Here is an 18,064-nt window from a genome sequence, read left to right on the forward strand (position 1 = left end):
CTGGCAGGCCCTGGAGCCCCTCTGCCTGCGGGCTGGCTGGCAGCCCCTGGAGCCCCTCCGCCTGCGGGCTGGCTGGCAGCCCCTGGAGCCCCTCCGCCTGCGGGCTGGCTGGCAGCCCCTGGAGCCCCTCCGCCTGCGGGCTGGCTGGCAGGCCCTGGAGCCCCTCCGCCTGCGGGCTGGCTGGCAGCCCCTGGAGCCCCTCCGCCTGCGGGCTGGCTGGCAGCCCCTGGAGCCCCTCCGCCTGCGGGGCCCCGTCCTCACCTGCAGGAGGAAGCAGACCTCATCCATGCTGCTGTTCTGGGTGATGAAGGTACGCAGCAGCAGGTTGAGGGCGCACATGGTCTCCTTGAACAGCGCCTGTGTGGGGACAGGCCACCCCGCATTGCCACTCCCGCTGGGCAGCGATGTTCACCCAGCCCCCTCTCACTGAGGCCGCTGCAGTCCTCAGGCGGGGAGCCCAGGGCTGGAGCCAGGGGGCGGTCTGCCCTACCCTCTCCAGCCTCCCCTCCCGCCCCCCACTGTCTGCTCCTGGTGCCCAAGGCAGCTATCCCTCTGCTTCATCTTCACTGGGAACAGATGCTCAGAGGCCACCCCCAACCCTGACCCAGCTCCCCACTGATGCATCTGGGAGGGCAGCAGAAGAGTGGGCGCTGCCACGCACGTGCGAGACCAGAATGGAGGTCTGAGCTCCTGGCCGCAGCCTGGCCCAGCCCCAGAGGAGGGAAGACCTTTCTGTCTCACCCCTGCCCATCTCTCTTTCTTCACTTTGCCTTTGAATGAGTCTTTAAACAAATGGAAGCGCAGATCCAACTGCCTGTTCGAGGAGTCTTCTGAGACACGGAAATGCATGCATGTGGTGAATGAACGCCATGGGCTCCCAACTTCCTGCACCCAGTGAACAGGTGCTGACTCAGCATGGGACCTAAGGTGAAGCCTCAAGGAGGAGATACCAGTTTAAAAAGAGCACCCACTGGTTGGCACTGGGACTAATGGGAACGCCGCCTAAGGACACTGGCATCCCATGTAGGCTTGGGTCTGAGTCCTGACTGCTCTGCTTCCCATCCAGCTCCCTGCTAATGCACCTGGGAGAGCTGTGGGAGACGGCCCACGTGCTTGGGCTCCTGCACCCACCTGGGAGACCCAGGAGAAGTTCCTGGCTTCAGCCTGGCCCAACCTGGTGCTGGTTGGGACAGGGTCTCGGAAGCCATGGCTGCCCCAAGGAAGCCGTGCCCGGGTAAGCCTTCTCAGGGCTCCTTCGGGCATTTACATCCAGCCTTGACAGGGACCCATTCTCTCACTAACCACAGGAAAGGGGCACGGCTTGGCTGCATTCCTGGGACCCCAGGCCTAGGGAGTGCCTCTGGGATCATCCCCCAAAACCAAGGCCTTAAGCTTGGTGGGGCTCACCTTAGCAGGTGAAGTGCGTTTGTTGGCTCTTTCACTGCACTGCAAGTTTTCAGAACCCAAATGGAAGGACTAACCCTGCCTCCAGCAAGCCCGAGCCAACGTTTCCACTCAAAAACACGTCTCGTCTCAACCAGACACTTCCCAGAAGAAAACCTAGCTGCTAGGGATGTGTCAGCAAGAGAGGGGAAACTATGGTGCTGACCGCTGAAGATGGCTGAGGTAGCCACAGGGTCGTCACACCGAGGGGCCGAGGCCCTGCGCTTATGACGGCACCAGGACCGCCACCAGCAGGAAATGGAAACGCTTACAAGTCTACAATGTGAGCCTCAAGGTCAACGAGACGGTGGCCGGTGGAAGCACAACAGTGAGGGAGTACGCAGTGATGGCCAGAGGGTGTGGACAGGAGGCTCCAACAGTGCTGTCCTCTGCAGGCCATGTGTGGATGCCCATGTGGCCGGTGCAGAGGCACCCTCCTGAGGCAGCCAGCACACTGACCAACAGACCCCTGCTAGGCATAGTGGCTAGGCAAAATGGCGGGAGCATGCCGGGTCAGCACGCAGAGCTCAGCTGTGTTCCCAAGCGCCAGGAAAGGAGTGAACAGGCAGGAGCTTTAAATGCCATGAGGAAAGTGTGAAGCACATACAATGACAGCTGGCCGCGGCCATGCACACGGGGGCGGGGAGCTCGGAGGGGCCAGACCAGCTAACCGTGTAGGGAGGAGCTGAGCCAGCCTCACAGAGCAGGAGACGAGATCGCACCAAGAGGCCGGTCATGGCTAGACCCATCAACCTGAAACCCAGTGTGCTCCTGTGCAAGCGGCCCGTCTGTGTCTACAATTCGACGACCCCGGGAGGGCGGGATGAGCCTACCTGTGGCTTCCCTGTGACTACCTGCCTGGCCTTGCCCTGCGGCTCCCAGGCAAGGTAAGCTCCTCTGCCATCCTGGTGCTGGCAGCCTTTGGGTGTGCTGTGACGTGGGCTCGTGGGCCCCGTGGGTGCCGCATTCCTGCCATGCCCTCCCTCCGCACGCTGCCTCCTGCATTCCGGGTCTGGGCCCAGGGCCCACTGCTGAAGGCCCTGCTCTCGGTACCTCGCTGCCTCGGCGAATTCTGAGGATTGTAGACGTGGAGCCCGCTGCGCCTGTCATGCAAGTGATGGACATGGCAGCAGGGTGGGATAGTCATGCAAGTGATGGACATGGCAGCAGGGTGGGATAGTCATGCAAGTGATGGACATGTCGGCAGGGTGGGATGGCCGATGTATGATGAAGATGCAGGGACTGCTGAGCGGAGCCACTGCACGCGAGGTGCAAAGCACTGACCCTCAGCGTGCCTGCTGGACCACGGGCAGATTTACACCCTCAAAATGAGGTGGCGTCTCCACTCTGGCAGGAGAGCCAGCAGGAGGCTTCTCTGTCCAGTTCCTTTGTGCTGTCTGAGGCACAGCCGCCATCGCCCTCCCCACCCCACCAGATCCAACCTCCAGCACGGGAAGAGGGAGAAGCTGCCTGTCCATGAGCCGACGAGAGGCCAGGAGCAGCGTCTGAAGCTCTGGGCGCTTCCACAGGACACAGCGGCCATTTGCATACAGCTGAGGTCAGCACAGATTCCCTGGGGACACCCCAAGACAAGCCCATGGAGGACAGCTAAATCAAGCTTGCTGCAAATGAAGGGGAGACTGGCAGGCAAGAGGGGGGAGACACTTATACACACACAGGAAACGCCTCACGTCTGATACAAGGGCATCAGGGCAGGCCTCGTGGCACTACGGGTTAAACCGCTACCTGCTACACTGGCATCAGTTCGAGTCCCAGCTGCCCACTTTAAATCCAGCTCCCTGCTAACAGCCCAAGAGGCAGCAGAGGATGACCGAGCACTGGGGTCCCTGCACCCACCTGGGAGACCTGGTAAAGGCTCCTGACTCCTGGCTTTGGCTGCTGCAGCTGTCTGGGGATGAACCAGTGGAAAACCTCTCTCCCAGTAACTTTCAAAGATAACAAGTGTTTACAACAAAATACAGGCGTGTCAGACTGAGCCTCAGCCAAGCAGGTGTCAAGATGACAAGCCAGCATGAGAGAGGCTGCTCCATGACACATGTGAGCAGGAAGTGCATGGAGAGCCCCACGAGGTACCGCCGCACACCTGGAGGGTGGGCTAGCCCTGCCAGGGAGGGCGCAGCATCAGGACTGCCCATGTAGGAGCTGCAGATCAGGAAGGCCAGGCTGTTTGGAAAAGAGCTGCGCAGTTTGTGACAAACCTCCCCCTACCTTGTGTGTCCTATCCCCACAATCAGCCCTGAGTGTGCAACAGGGACCCCCATGTCTCTGTGCAACAGGACCCCCGCATCTCTGTGCAACGGGACCCCCGCATCTCTGCACAGGGGACCCCCATGTCTCTGTGCAACGGGACCCCCGCATCTCTGTGCAACGGGACCCCCACGTCTCTGTGCAACGGGACCCCCGCATCTCTGTGCAACGGGACCCCCACGTCTCTGTGCAACGGGACCCCTGCGTCTCTGTGCCCAGGGGACCCCCACGTCTCTGTGTTCATGTCTGAGCTCTGGTTATGACTCTAACTGCCTGCTGACATGACCCTGGGAGCCACAGGTGGCTGCTCATGCCCTTGCCACCAACTGGACGGCCTGAATGAAGCTCCGAGCTTGGACCTGGCCCAGTCCCGGCTGCTACGGGTATCTGGGAAGTGAACTGGCCGATGTCTGCGTACCTTTCAGATAAGGTGGGGAAAAAATCTTTATAAAACCCTAAGAGCCACAAACTAAAGTGCCCAGTGGAGAGCAGTGAGGGGGGTGTCCCTGGGCGGGGGGTTGGGGAGGCGAGCCAGAGCTGCTCTGGCTCCAATCTCATGAAGGCCTCACAGTTACAGCCAAAGGACAGAAAGATGTGGCATTCAGGTTGGCCAGTGCTATGCCCACCCCCAGCCCAGGGCCCCTCCTGGGGGCTGCCCATGACTACTGAGACACAGCAAGTGGCCTGCAGGGGCTTCGGAGACCCCCTCAGGGTCCCAGCACCCCAGCAATGGCCCACCATGGCTCCTGCCCACCAGAGGATGAGTGTTCAGCCCCCGTGGCTGCCATGTCTGCTTGGTGGGGGTCTACAGCTGACATCCTCCCACACCACCTGCTGCTTCACCCCCTCACCTCACTGTGGCCCCATAGCAAGGCTGCACGCTGCTCCCCCACCTTGCCCTCCTTCAGGAGCAGGGTCTCCTGCAGCAGGGCAGCGTGTACACAGCCACCTGCCCCGGCACAAAGGCGCCGGGAGCATCGGAGTGCAGAACTAGCAGGTCCTGGGGCACAGCAGGCTGGAAGCTGGTGAGCATGACTGGGCATGGCAGGGCACTAGGGACCCCACTGTGGGGGTCACTGTTGGCCTGGACGGGAGTTCTCACCACCCCCAACCCACGCCCAGCCTGGAGGCAGGAGGGTTGTGGGGCGGGACGTCACCGTGGCGTTGGGATCCAGCTGCATCAGAGCAGGGCAGCCCTCCGGCGTCTCTGTGGGCACGGGTGGGAGCATGAAGACGCTGCTGAAGCAGACCTGCAGGACCCTGTCCTTCACCAACGGCTTTAGGTGTGGCCGCAGCTTGCTGCAAGAGACGCACGCAAGGTTCTGACAAGGTCCCGACTGACGCTGGCGGCTCAGCATGTGGGACAAGTGACAGACAAACCTTGGACTGGGCCCGGGGCAGGAGGTGACCAGGGCTTTGCACTGAGCTGGCCATGTACTGACAGTGGAGCAGAGGCGGCCCCAACCGCAGCCCCCGCCGTCGCTCACCCCGAGGGCCCAGGAAGTTAATTACCTCAGCCCCACCACGACCAGGATGATCTTTGGCCGGAAGGGGGAAGCCAGGAAGTTGGGCTCCTTCTGCAGGATGCACTGGTTGGGCAGAGAAGGGGCGCGGCATGGCTGTGACGCCCGGCCCGATGTGCCCACCCCTCGGGGCAGGGTCCGGGTGCCACGTACCAACAGGCACTGGACGAGCTCTGGGATCTGCGTGAACCTGTAACTCTGCGTGTTGTACTCCTGCTGGAGGGTTTTCGTGAGCATGGAGGCTGCCGACAGGAAGCTGGACCTCAGGGTCTCATCCTGGTCACACACGGGCAGGGAGAGGAGGTGGAGTCGGGGGGGCAGGCAGTGCTACCCCAGCTCCTAGGATGCCGGAGGGCATACATCCACGTGGTGCCCTACGTGCCTCACACCCCCTCACCAGGCATGCATGTAACACACTTTCACACAATACGCCCACACACCATGCACAAGGCAGTGTCTGCACAAAGTTCATGGAGAATGAGCTTTATGAAAAAAACTATGCATGGGTTTCCAATGTTGTGCACCAGATCTGTCTTAAACGTTTTATTTAGTGAGTTACTTGAAAGAGAGAGCAAGCTGGCATCTACTGGTTCACCGCCCCAACGTCTTGCAATGACTGGAGCTGGCCGAAGCCAAAGCCAGGAACGCAAAACCCAATCGCAGTCTCATCGGGAGGCCAGATGCCACCTGCTGCACTGGGCAACGGGAGCGAGGCAGGAACGGCAGCAGAAACGGCCCGGGGGAGACCAAACACTTGCTCCTACCCGGGTTTTGAAGTCCTGCGTGCCAACAGGCACTGTTCATCCAGGACAGACACACATGCACACGTCGCCACACGCCCCACACAGCACGGCATACGCACAGGTGCCCACGCAGCATGCAGCCAATGGACTGGGGGCACCAGGGTAAACTGCATGGCCACCTCCTACGGCTCAGGGCTGTGGCGGGAGAGGGGGTCCCTGTGCCCTCTGCTGGCCTCACTGGCCCGGACTGGCCAGGCTAGGCACTAGCGGGAGCCACAGGGGCAGCCTGGACCCCGGGTGGGCTCTGGCTGGCTTCAGCCTAACCCCACCTGTGCCTGGCCCTCCCTGGGCGCTGCCCCAGCTGCAGCCACTCTCAGGGCACTCACGCAGCTGCTGCTGGAGAAATAGTAGACCATGCGGGAGACGATGTTGTCCACCCAGGGCAGGATCTGCTCCTTGGCATGCATGGCCATCTGCCCGTAGCACAGCAGGGCAGTGCTGCTGACCCACTTCCAGTGCAGGTCGGGGTCTGACTCCTGCTGGGGGGTGCAGAGTAGGAGAGTGGGGAATGGTCTGGGGCCCTCGTGAGCAGTGCACGCTGCTGCTCAGCTGTGCCCATGTCGCAGGCTCAGGGCCAGCCCCCTCCTCCAGGAAGCCCTTCCAGCTGACACACTGCCAGGCCGCCTTGTCCCTGAGCCAAGGACTGACTGGCAATTGGCATCTCTAGGGCAAGCTCCTGGGTCTGGCGTCAAGACTGAACCACACACGTCAGCGGGAGCTCCAAATCCTCACCTTGGGGTCCCAGGGCCAGTGTGCATCCTCAGTGCAACCCCTCTGGGGAAGGCACCTCCACCCCACCCTCTGCCATCGCCCTACCTGGGTGTCCCTGAGGGCCGACCTCAGGAAACGGGTGCGGCCCAGGTGCTCCAGCATGGCCCACACCACCTCCAGGTGCGAGGCAGACGCCAGGCCCACAGCAAACGCAATGCCCTGCAGCCAGAGGGCCAGTGAGACAGCGCCTCCCAGCCCGGTGTGAGTGGCCTGCAGCCCGCCCCGGGGGGCCGCTCCTCCTGGCCCACCTCCCGCTGGCTGCAGCTCTGATGTGACAGATCCAGGAGGCGGGTCAGGTACCGCTTCACCAGCGCTGCATCGCCACACTCCCGCAACATTAGCCCGTACAAGCTGAGCAGGAACACCTGCGGCCGCCCAGGGAGAGGATGCTGGGAGGCGCTGCCCCCTTGTTGCCCCCCAGAGGACCCTCGCCCACACCCCAGCCCACCCAGCTCCCGGGCTCCCTGCCACGTGGGACTGCCCGGCCTGCCCAGCTTGGGTCCAGCTATAACACCATGGTGGGTGTAAGCATGAGAATGGAAGGGGGCTGCTTGTGCAGAAGTTCCACTTCAGGCTGGGCTGCCTGCTGGGGGGACTGGGCAGGGTGCTACCTTCTCCTTTGCTTGCTGGGGGTCCAGGCACAGGATCTTCGCAAGGTTCTGGATGGCGCTGTCCTCAAAGCTGGGCAGCAGCTCGCTCCCAGAGGGCTGTGGGCAGAGCCCAGGCGGGCAGGGAGCTCTCGCCTCTACCCCTCCTGCACAGCACAGGGGACTCCACCCCAGGGTGCTGAGCCAGGGGCAGGTGGCCTGGCTAAAGTGCTGGCACCTGCAGGGAGGGCTCCCCGACCCTCATTCCAAGAGTGTCTGCCTCTTCCTGTGCCCAGGGCAGCTTTCCCTGCACGTCCCTGGGCCAGGCTCTTGGGCCCCTCACGTCCAGTGTCCTTTGGAGGAGAGGGGCTGCGTGGCCAGCCAGGGCCCACCTGGCCATGCTCCTCCAGGCAGTGGCAGATGGCTTCCAGCAGCGGGCTCTGCTCCGTGGCCATCAGGCTCCGGATCCTGCTGGTCTGCTCCTCCTGCAGTGACAAGCAGACGCTCCCAGCCTCCGCCTCCAACTCCATGTCCGAGACGCCTGTGGAGAACAGAGGACACAGCTGAGGGTAGGCTGTGCTGGTCCTGCTTGGCTCCCAACGCAGTCTACACACCAGCGGGACGAATGCACAGAGGACCAGGGCACGGGAACGTGGCCCCCAGCCACAGCTGGGGTCTACAGACTGACCAGGGACATGTGTGCGGATTGGCAGGTCAAGGAAATTGCAAATCATTCAGGATAAATTAGCTTCAGCCTGGTTTCCTACACACCCTGTTAAGTAGCTGAGGCTGCGAGATTTAAGTTTCTCATCTGGGCCTGGGGGGCAGCGCAACGGTGCGGCAGATTCAGCCGCCATCGGCAACCCAGGCGCTTATGTTGGTGCAGGTTCCAGCCCCAGTCACTCCGTTCCCATTCAGCGCCCTGCGTGCATGAGAGCTCGGATGTCTCTGGACCTGGCCACCCACCTGTGCACCCCCAGCACCTCCAGGGAAGCAGGCGGCAGCTGCTCTGGGCAGCACCCTGCCCCCTGCCCTGACAGCTCAGGACTGCTTCCTAGTTGCACCACCATGAGCCTGAGGTGCTTAAGCGGGTTGCGGGATTGGACACAGCCAAGGAGCAAAACCCCACAGCACACTCTGTTCCTGGTTGGTGCAGAGTGGCTGAAGTCCTTCTAGAAGTTTCTGTCTGTACACCCTGCCTGCCACAGTGAGAGAGACACAGCCCCATGTAACCCAGGAGGTCCCCAACCCTACACCAGCCTCCCTGACCCTACTCGGCTCCCCAGACCTGGCCCTGTCCCCTTCTCACCCTCCCTGCCCCTACCCTTGCAGCATCCCCAACCCGGCTCACCAAACTCCAGCTCCAGCACTTCGCGCAACAGTGGGTGGGAGCTGGACCTCCATGGCATCAAGGAGAAAGTCTCACTGAACCGGCTTGACATGGTGAGGATGGGCGCAAGGCAGACAGCACCTGCAGGGTCAGGCAGGAGGGGTTCCGGTGGCAACCCAATGGGAGCCAGCCCCAGGGGACCCTGCACAGGCACCCCAACCTCTATAGGTCTCTGGGGGATGGCGGGAGAGGAGGAGCCTGAATGGCTGGGGTCCTGTGCCCCACCTCATGCCCTGCTCAGCCACCCCACGTGACTCTGACAGTTCTCTCTGACCAGGGTTTCCAGGGCAGGCAGCAGCAGCCACCCAGCTCCCCTCACCATCCCACCCCCCATGGGTGTGGGCAGCAGTGATCCTAAGGACCTTTCTGCTCACATGCCTGACTTCCTGCCCCTTCCCTGGGACCACCCTGCCCAGCACGTGCCTGGCTCTGCTCCCAGATGCTGCAGGTCCCTGAATTTGTGTGAGTCAGCACAGAGTGGCCACCTGCACTCTGAGACATATTCTGGTCAGCTGGTCAATCTTTGGTAGCTAAGCTGCATCTGCAATTTGGTCCTGGGATTGTCTCAGACTCCTGTGACTCCTCAGGGTCCTTACCCTCTATCAGGCAGCAGGCCTGACCCCCGCTGCAGACCCCACTTCTCCCGCTGTCTTCTCTGGCCCCACCTTATCGTCAGGATGAGCCCTGCCCAAGTGCCCACTTCAGGGCTCCTGGGAGTGCTCCATGGCCCAGCAGCTTTCCAACTTGCTCCCTGTGGACTATAGGGCTCATGCACTGCATCTGCCCTGGTACCACCACACACTCTGAACCCTCCATACAGTCTTCCTGCACCGTGGAGGCCCTGGGCACACCTGCCTCTCCCTCCTTGGCAGGTGAATGAATGAGTGAGGGATGAAGCTAATGAATGAGCAAATGAATAAAGGAGTGGATGCTTGGGTGATGGAGGGACTGCGAAGAATGAATTTGCAAGTGAGCAGAAGAAGTGGGGAATGAGTGATCGAGGCAGTGAGTGGAATGAATAAGAGAGTGAACTAACTGGTAGAATGAGTCAATGAATGAGCACATGGATGGATGGATGGATGGATGGGTGGATGGGTGGGTGGAGGGATGGATGGGTGGATGGGTGGATGGGTGGGTGGGTGAATGGGTGGGTGGATGGAGGGATGGAGGGATGGATGGATGGGTGGGTGGATGGAGGGATGCATGGGTGGATGGGTGGGTGGGTGAATGGGTGGGTGGATAGAGGGATGGAGGGATGGATGGATAGGTGGGTGGATGGAGGGATGGATGGATGAGTGGGTGCATAAGTGAGGGGTGGATGGATGGGAGGATGGATGGATGGATGGATGGGTGGGTGGGTGGGTGGAGGGATGAGTGAGTGGGTGGGTGGGTGAATGGGTGGGTGGATGGATGGGTGGCTGAGTGGGAGCATGAATGGTTGAATAAGTGACTGAGTGGAATAAATCAGTGGAGTGATCAAGTTGAGTTACTTAGTGAGTGGGTGCCTGGGTTGGGGGAGGGACTGCATGGAATGCAGTTGTGGGCAGAATAAATGGGGGAATGTCAGTGAGGCCATGAGTGCAACAAGTGGTTGAGAAAATGAGGAATGAGTAGAACGAGTGGGGAAAGGAACTATTGAGTTAATGGAATGAGTATGTGAGTGGAACAAACAATGGAACAATGGAGTGAGAGGAATGAATTAGTGACACGAATGCGGAAGTGGGTGGGTGAGTGGTTTAAGTGGAACGAGTGAATAAACTGAATGAGTGGAATAAACAAATGAATGACACAGTGGAATGAGTGAGCGTGTGATTGAGTGCTCAAGGCCAGGAGGCAGCTCACCTCCCTTCCCTCGGCTATGCCGTTGTTGGGACCTGGCGGGTGCTGGGGCGGTGCCAAGGCCAGCAGTGGAACAGGCCTGTGTCTGTGCTGTCCCTCATGGAGCCCCATGCCAGCTCCTCTCCCTGCATGCTGCTTTCTCAGCCCGCTCTCCTCCCAGCCTGAGCTGCGTGTCCCCTGCAGCACTGTGCCATGGTTAGGAGCCTTTATGTCCTGTCCTGGGGACCCTGGCTCCCTGGGTAAGGCTAGTACTACAGCACTTCAGCACCCCAGCACTCCAGTTCCAGCATTGCAAGCTTTCTCTGGACGTTGAACACAAGCTGCTTCCCAAGAGTCTTCAGGGAGAAGGCAAAGCCATCACAGTGCCGTTCGTTTCCAGCTGGGGTGGCTGGGACAGTGCACGTGAGGCAGAGGGTGCCTCTACTGGAAGCCAAGTGGGTTTCCAGGGAACCCAAAGTCCCAGACACAGAGAGGGCCCGGCAGCTGGGCTGGAGAAGGCAGAGCACGCCCCCTTCACTCCCCTTTCCCTCCTGGCCCCCCGCGACCCGTGGCCCTGCCCTCCTAGGCTTCCTCCGACTCCAGGGCAGCCCAGTCCCACCCAGCCTGCCAGTGCAGCTCCACTGCCCATCCCCGAGACCAGCACCGTGGCCTGCTGCCGCCACTGCTGTGCAGGCAGGCCCTCGGGCACACCCCAGCCTGCGCCCCAGCTCTCCTCAAGCCTGGCCCAGCCCCTTCCCTGCATGCTGCCTATACCACTCACCCTGCAAGCCCACGCACTTCACAGGCTCACTGCCATGAGCTGCCCCGGGCACTGATGCCAGCTCCAGCCCTGCTTTCCCTCCAGCTTCCTGCTAAGGCACATCCTAGGCAGGGCAGTGGCAGGGCTGGTGAAACGCAGATGCTCGGGCCCCCGGTGCCCAAAGGCAAACCACGGTGAGTTCAGGCTCCCGACTTCAGCTCAGCCCAAGCCTGGCCATTGCGAGCATTCGGGAAGTGGGCCCGCTAGCTGAAGGACCATCTCTGCCTCTCTGGGGAGACTTTCGTTTCCAGACTTGTTACATTTTCAAGATGATGTAAGTCGTAGCCAGCCCAGGAGGGGCAAAAGTGGGGGGAGGGGGCAGAAGGGGCTCAACCCCATAAAGATGCAGCGTGTAGCCATGCTCCCGGGTCCACTCTACTCCCCTGTGCATGAACCCCACTTTCAGGACTTCAATCTGTAAGAAAAATGACAATGCCTTCAGGGGTCCCCTGCCACTTCAGCAGGGCCAGCGCCGTGTCCCTGCTCCCCTGGCTGCTCGAGGACCGACTGATATGGTGACCCATACCCAGGCCGCTGGTTCAGGGTCACGGAAGTCACACTTCCCATACCTGTGTAGCATTTTCGCCCCCCCCCCCGTGCGTACCCATCATTACCTGGGACTTGGGCGAGGCGCAGGGCTGCACTGTGACTGTCACTACCCTCGCAGGCTCTACCTGCAGGAGCCTGGCGAGGAAGGCTTCAGCCTTTTCCGCCGCTTGGGCGAAGCTTGACTGGTTGGGTTTTCTCATCTATCCTGCAGGCAGACTCAGAACTAAGGTTCTCTCTCCCTTACCCCCTTTGACTTTGTATTCCATGGTTAGTTTGTGTTTCTCGCTCTGAATAAACTTCACCATTTATTTACAGTGTGTTGGTGCCTGTGCTTAAAAATGCTTTCTAGAGAACCTAACACAGTCTAGCCCATAATCCTGGGCGCTGCTCACGACCCCACTTGGAGGGAAGTGTTTGAGCCTGGCGTTCCATCTGGGTCTCCTACATGCATACGGGGCCCTAAGCACTTGGGCTGTCCCCCACAGTTTTCCCAGGTGCATTAACCGGGAGCTGGGTCGGAAGTGGCAAAGCCGGGACATGAACCTGTACCCACACAGGACGCCCGTGCTGAGGGTTGCGTCTTAGTCTGCAAGCCAAATTGCCAGCCCCCAGGGATTTTCTTTAAAATTCATTTCCAGATGCACCCCCTGTCTTCGGTGAGGGTGAATAACCCTTCTCAAGGAAGAACACTTGTTTAAAATCCAGCTCAGGAAAACGCAAGAGGGACGAGCGGACGGTACCTTCGGCGCTGATGCAGGTGCGTGGGGCCTTCCCAGGCCGGCTCAGCGATCGTCACAGGCGGAGGCAGAGGCCTGCCCCCCGTCAGGCACAGCCCTGCAGGTGAGGGGCTCATAGGCCATGGGGGAATTGGGGGGTTATGTGCTGAAGAGCAAAATCCCTCTGGAAGCTGGGGGCCCGACAGACCTGCAGACCAAGGAAACTTCGCCCTGAGAATTCCGCCCTCAACTGACGCTGGGGGCGGTTGGAAAGGCCCTGACGCCTGCCCGCTGCCAGTGTCATGAGGCCATAAGGGCCAGCCCTGGGTGCTACCAGGAGCTGCTAGGCCCCTCACACAGTCAGGCCTCCTTCGAGGGCATCAGAAAGGGACTCTGTGACACCCGCCGTGTGGCAAGGGTCCCCGGCCTGGCCAGCACTCCATGGAGCTGACTCCAGCCACTCCTGCCCAGGGAGCCTGACCAGCTAGCAAGGGTCACTGTGGTGGTGGTGGGATTGCTAAGCCAACTGTCACTGGGGTCTGAAAGGTCACTGATAAACAGAGGGTCACTCAGATCCCTGGGAAGGGGTGCCCATCTTCTGCAGGAAGCACTGACTCAGCCTCAGCCCAGTCCCCAGCTCAGCCCCCTGCCCAGAGCCCAGCCTGGAGCCCTGCCCAGCCTCAGCTCAGCCCCCAGCCCAGTCCCTAGCCCAGCCCCCTGCTCAGAGTCCTGTCCAACCCCCAGCCTGCCCCCAGCCCAGCCCCCAACCCAGCCCCCAGCCCAGCCCCAGCCTGCCCCCAGCCCAGCCCCCAGTCCAGCCCCCAGCCTGCCCCCAGCCTGCCCCCAGCCCAGCCCCAGCCTGCCCCCAGCCTGCCCCCAGCCCAGCCCCCAGTCCAGCCCCCAGCCTGTCCCCAGCCTGCCCCCAGCCTGCCCCTAGCCCAGCCCCCAGCCCAGGCCCAGCCCAGCCCCCAGCCTGCCCCCAGCCCAGCCCCAGCCTGCCCCCAGCCCAGCCCCCAGCCCAGCCCCCAGCCTGCCCCCAGCCAGCCCCCAGCCCAGCCCCCAGCCTGCCCCAGCCCAGCCCCCAGCCCAGGCCCAGCCCAGCCCCCAGTCCGTCCCCAGCCTGCCACCAGCCTGCCCCTAGCCCAGCCCCCAGCCCAGGCCCAGCCCAGCCCCCAGCCCCAGCCCCCAGCCCAGCCCCAGCCTGCCCCCAGCCCAGCCCCCCGCCCAGCCCCCAGCCTGCCCCAGCCTGCCACCAGCCCAGGCCCAGCCCAGCCCCCAGCCTGCCCCCAGCCTGCCCCCAGCCCAGCCCCCAGCCTGCCCCCAGCCCAGCCCCCAGCCCAGCCCCAGCCTGTCCCCAGCCTGCCCCCAGCCCAGCCCCAGCCTGCCACCAGCCCAGCCCCCAGCCTGCCCCTAGCCCAGCCCCCAGCCCAGGCCCAGCCCAGCCCCCAGCCTGCCCCCAGCCCAGCCCCAGCCCAGCCCCCAGCCCAGCCCCCAGCCCAGCCCCCAGCCTGCCCCCAGCCTGCCCCCAGCCCAGCCCCCAGCCCAGCCCCCAGCCCAGCCCCCAGCCTGCCCCCAGCCCAGCCCCCCGCCCAGCCCCCAGCCTGCCCCAGCCCAGCCCCCAGCCCAGGCCCAGCCCAGCCCCCAGTCCAGCCCCCAGCCTGCCCCCAGCCTGCCCCTAGCCCAGCCCCCAGCCCAGGCCCAGCCCAGCCCCCAGCCCCAGCCCCAGCCCAGCCCCAGCCTGCCCCCAGCCCAGCCCCCAGCCCAGCCCCCAGCCCAGCCCCCAGCCTGCCCCCAGCCCAGCCCCCCGCCCAGCCCCCAGCCTGCCCCAGCCTGCCACCAGCCCAGGCCCAGCCCAGCCCCCAGCCAGCCCCCAGCCTGCCCCCAGCCCAGCCCCCAGCCTGCCACCAGCCCAGCCCCCAGCCCAGCCCCCAGCCTGCCCCCAGCCTGCCCCCAGCCCAGCCCCAGCCTGCCACCAGCCCAGCCCCCAGCCCAGCCCCCAGCCTGCCCCCAGCCTGCCCCCAGCCCAGCCCCCAGCCTGCCACCAGCCCAGCCCCCAGCCCAGCCCCCAGCCTGCCCCCAGCCCAGCCCCCAGCCCAGCCCCCAGCCTGCCACCAGCCCAGCCCCCAGCCCAGCCCCCAGCCTGCCCCCAGCCTGCCCCCAGCCCAGCCCCAGCCTGCCCCCAGCCCAGCCCCCAGCCCAGCCCCCAGCCTGCCCCCAGCCCAGCCCCCAGCCCAGCCCCAGCCTGCCACCAGCCCAGCCCCCAGCCCAGCCCCCAGCCTGCCCCCAGCCTGCCCCCAGCCCAGCCCCCAGCCTGCCACCAGCCCAGCCCCCAGCCCAGCCCCCAGCCTGCCCCCAGCCTGCCCCCAGCCCAGCCCCAGCCTGCCACCAGCCCAGCCCCCAGCCCAGCCCCCAGCCCCAGCCCCCAGCCTGTCCCCCGCCTGCCCCCAGCCCAGCCCCAGCCTGCCACCAGCCCAGCCCCCAGCCCAGCCACCAGCCCAGCCCCCAGATCCCCGATGTCAGATCTTGTGCACACCTGGCTCAGCAGAGGCAGAGACCTTGCCTAGCCCGTCCTACACCTTCTGTGATTCTCATGAGAACCGGTTGGTGCTGGAGTCTAGTCTGGTTCGGTGCGCCAAGCCCCAGGCCACACTTGTGCTGAGGGACACTGCAGCCATATCTAGACCAGTATGCAGCCCCCATTCCAGCCCCCACACTCACCAGTGGAAACCACAATCCAGCTAGAGTGTCACCTTAGTTTCCCAACCGGGCCTGTTCCCAGCCATAGATCATACGCATGCCAGTGTCCTACCCAGCTTGGCATAGCCCCTCACTGTCTTGGCCTAGCATCCCCGGCTCATGCAGACCAGTAGGTATAAGAGCCTAGCTCAATATAATGTGTGCTCCAGCCTGACTTCTTTTCTTGCTGGTGAGCTAAGGTTTGCTTGACCCTGCCGGCCCGCCACATTCCATAACCACACATTAGTCAGTCATTGGAGCTACTTTGCCCAGTTTGCCTGCCCCTAGGCCTGGACTACGTGATCACCAGTGGGAGTTATGACACACTAGGAGAGCTTTCCCACACCCAGATCTCATAGATGCCAGTGGGTGTTAGGTCAGTGCCCGGCATAGTCTGCCCTTCCATCTTGCCTTTTATGATCTGGTGCACACCTGCCCCACACCCTGTTCTAGGATGCACATGCAGGTGCTGCAGCCTGGACCTGCTCGGACTATTGTTGGTCTCTCATCCAACATTCTGCCAGATACTAGGATCTGGCCCTGCTAGTCAGGCCCCCAGGCTTAGCTTTCACATGGACTGGCGTGTGGTGGTCAACATTGTTCAGTAATAACATGTCCTACACAGGACTCACATGTACGCTGGTGTATCAATCTGACCCATACGGATTGTCCAGTATCTCTCCTCCAAACCACCAGGTCTCAGTACCCTCGCTTGCATTCAAGGAAAAGTTACCCTGTTGTTGGGAGTCCCTCAGGACTGGTTCCTCACCAACATGCACAGTGGCTGGGAGTGGAGGTGGTCCCTGCCTGGTGCTGGATATGAAGGAACTTGGCTGGCGTCCCCGACCCCCTTGGCTTTCACGGGCTCCTGCACCACTGCCCAGATGTCCAGAGGGCCCCCCTCAGGCTACCCTCCTCCTGTGCTCCCACCCCAGCGACCCCAGGGGCCCCAGTGGGGGCAGAGCCTGGGGGCACTGGTGCACACCGGGGAGCCTGCCGGGTCAGCCTCCTTAGGCCCAGCTCGGACACGGGTAGGCAGGGGGCCGAGGACCTCCATGGTGCACCGGCGCCATTGTCCTCATCACCCCTGGTCATTCTGCTGACCATGCAGGTTCCAAGGAAAGGCATACCCTCACGACCGCTCCAGAGTGCTGGGTAGGGGCAAAGGGGAGGTTCAGGGAACGCCTTGAAGGTGGGGGAGCTCGGGCAGGGGTCCCCTCTGCCATGCAGACCGCCCAGGCCACCTCGGGCCTCAGGGGCAACCAGGAGCCAGGCCAGGGAGGAGTCCTGTGGAGGAGGGAGTGGCAGGGAGCAGCTGGAAATCCCAGCGGCTGGGGAGGAAGGTCAAGCAGCAGGTGCTGTGGGTGCCAGTCATGGGGTTGTTTCTGACCCCAAGGCTCGAGGATGGCAGAGGGCAGGCCCACACAGGCAGAGAGCCTCCCCTTTGCTTCTAGCCACACCCCCAGGTCACTGGACACTCTGCACTGGCCACAGCAGGAGGGGAAGTGACAGCTAACCAGTGTGCCTCAGTTCCAAGGGATACAAACCTGTGTCCCTGTGGAGAGATTCTGGCACTGAGTGCGGAATTGCAGGGAGAGAGTAAGAACTCAACTTTGCCAACTAGCCCTGTCTGAGGGAGGAGGCCTAGCCCCCACCCTGGAGCCCTGTCTGAGGGAGGAGGCCCCTCCCCACCCTGGAGCCCTGTCTGAGGGAGGAGGCCCAGCCCCCACCCTGGAGCCCTGTCTGAGGGAGGAGGCCCAGCCCCCACCCTGGAGCCCTGTCTGAGGGAGGAGGCTCCTCCCCACCTTGGAGCTCTGTCTGAGGGAAGAGGCCCAGCCCCCACCCTGGAGCCCTGTCTGAGGGAGGAGGCCCAGCCCCCACCCTGGAGCCCTGTCTGAGGGAGGAGGCCCAGCCCCCACCCTGGAGCCCTGTCTGAGGGAGGAGGCCCAGCCCCCACCCTGGAGCCCTGTCTGAGGGAGGAGGCCCCTCCCCACCCTGGAGCCCTGTCTGAGGGAGAAGGCCCCTCCCCACCCTGGAGCCCTGTCTGAGGGAGGAGGCCCAGCCCCCACCCTGGAGCCCTGTCTGAGGGAGGAGGTCCAGCCCCCACCCTGGAGCCCTGTCTGAGGGAGGAGGCTCCTCCCCACCTTGGAGCTCTGTCTGAGGGAAGAGGCCCAGCCCCCACCCTGGAGCCCTGTCTGAGGGAGGAGGCCCAGCCCCCACCCTGGAGCCCTGTCTGAGGGAGGAGGCCCGCCCCCACCCTGGAGCCCTGTCTGAGGGAGGAGGCCCAGCCCCCACCCTGGAGCCCTGTCTGAGGGAGGAGGCCCCTCCCCACCCTGGAGCCCTGTCTGAGGGAGGAGGCCCCTCCCCACCCTGGAGCCCTGTCTGAGGGAGGAGGCCCCTCCCCACCCTGGAGCCCTGTCTGAGGGAGGAGGCCCAGCCCCCACCCTGGAGCCCTGTCTGAGGGAGGAGGCCCCTCCCCACCCTGGAGCCCTGTCTGAGGGTGGGTATCACCGCTGTGCAGTGAGACCCTACCACCGCCCTCTTCTGGGAACCCCTCCTGTGTGCCACACGGTCCCTCCCCCTCCATGGCTCCTGTGCCTGGCCGAATTGAGGCGCAGCTGGTGTGGAATCCAGTCACAA

General features: G+C 63.2%; 1 protein-coding gene across 1 annotated transcript in view; it reads right to left on the minus strand.

Annotated features, from left to right (window-relative positions):
• Positions 1-8,837, minus strand: part of LOC121161904 (maestro heat-like repeat family member 5) — a 19,430-nt gene extending 10,593 nt beyond the window's left edge. The window contains exons 1-10 of the mRNA XM_040988574.1: positions 8,747-8,837; positions 7,788-7,936; positions 7,420-7,515; positions 7,057-7,173; positions 6,854-6,967; positions 5,388-5,510; positions 5,224-5,300; positions 4,869-5,010; positions 4,563-4,631; positions 262-357 (exon numbers count right to left, since the gene is read on the minus strand). Coding sequence (XP_040844508.1) covers positions 262-357; positions 4,563-4,631; positions 4,869-5,010; positions 5,224-5,300; positions 5,388-5,510; positions 6,854-6,967; positions 7,057-7,173; positions 7,420-7,515; positions 7,788-7,936; positions 8,747-8,837 — 1,074 coding nt within the window. The remainder of the gene's footprint in view (positions 1-261; positions 358-4,562; positions 4,632-4,868; positions 5,011-5,223; positions 5,301-5,387; positions 5,511-6,853; positions 6,968-7,056; positions 7,174-7,419; positions 7,516-7,787; positions 7,937-8,746) is intronic.
• Between the last annotated feature and the right edge of the window lie 9,227 nt (positions 8,838-18,064).

The sequence above is a fragment of the Ochotona curzoniae genome, unplaced genomic scaffold, assembly GCF_017591425.1.
Source record: "Ochotona curzoniae isolate NIBS_2020 unplaced genomic scaffold, NIBS_Ocur_1.0 contig_4917, whole genome shotgun sequence".
Classification (NCBI taxonomy): domain Eukaryota; kingdom Metazoa; phylum Chordata; class Mammalia; order Lagomorpha; family Ochotonidae; genus Ochotona; species Ochotona curzoniae.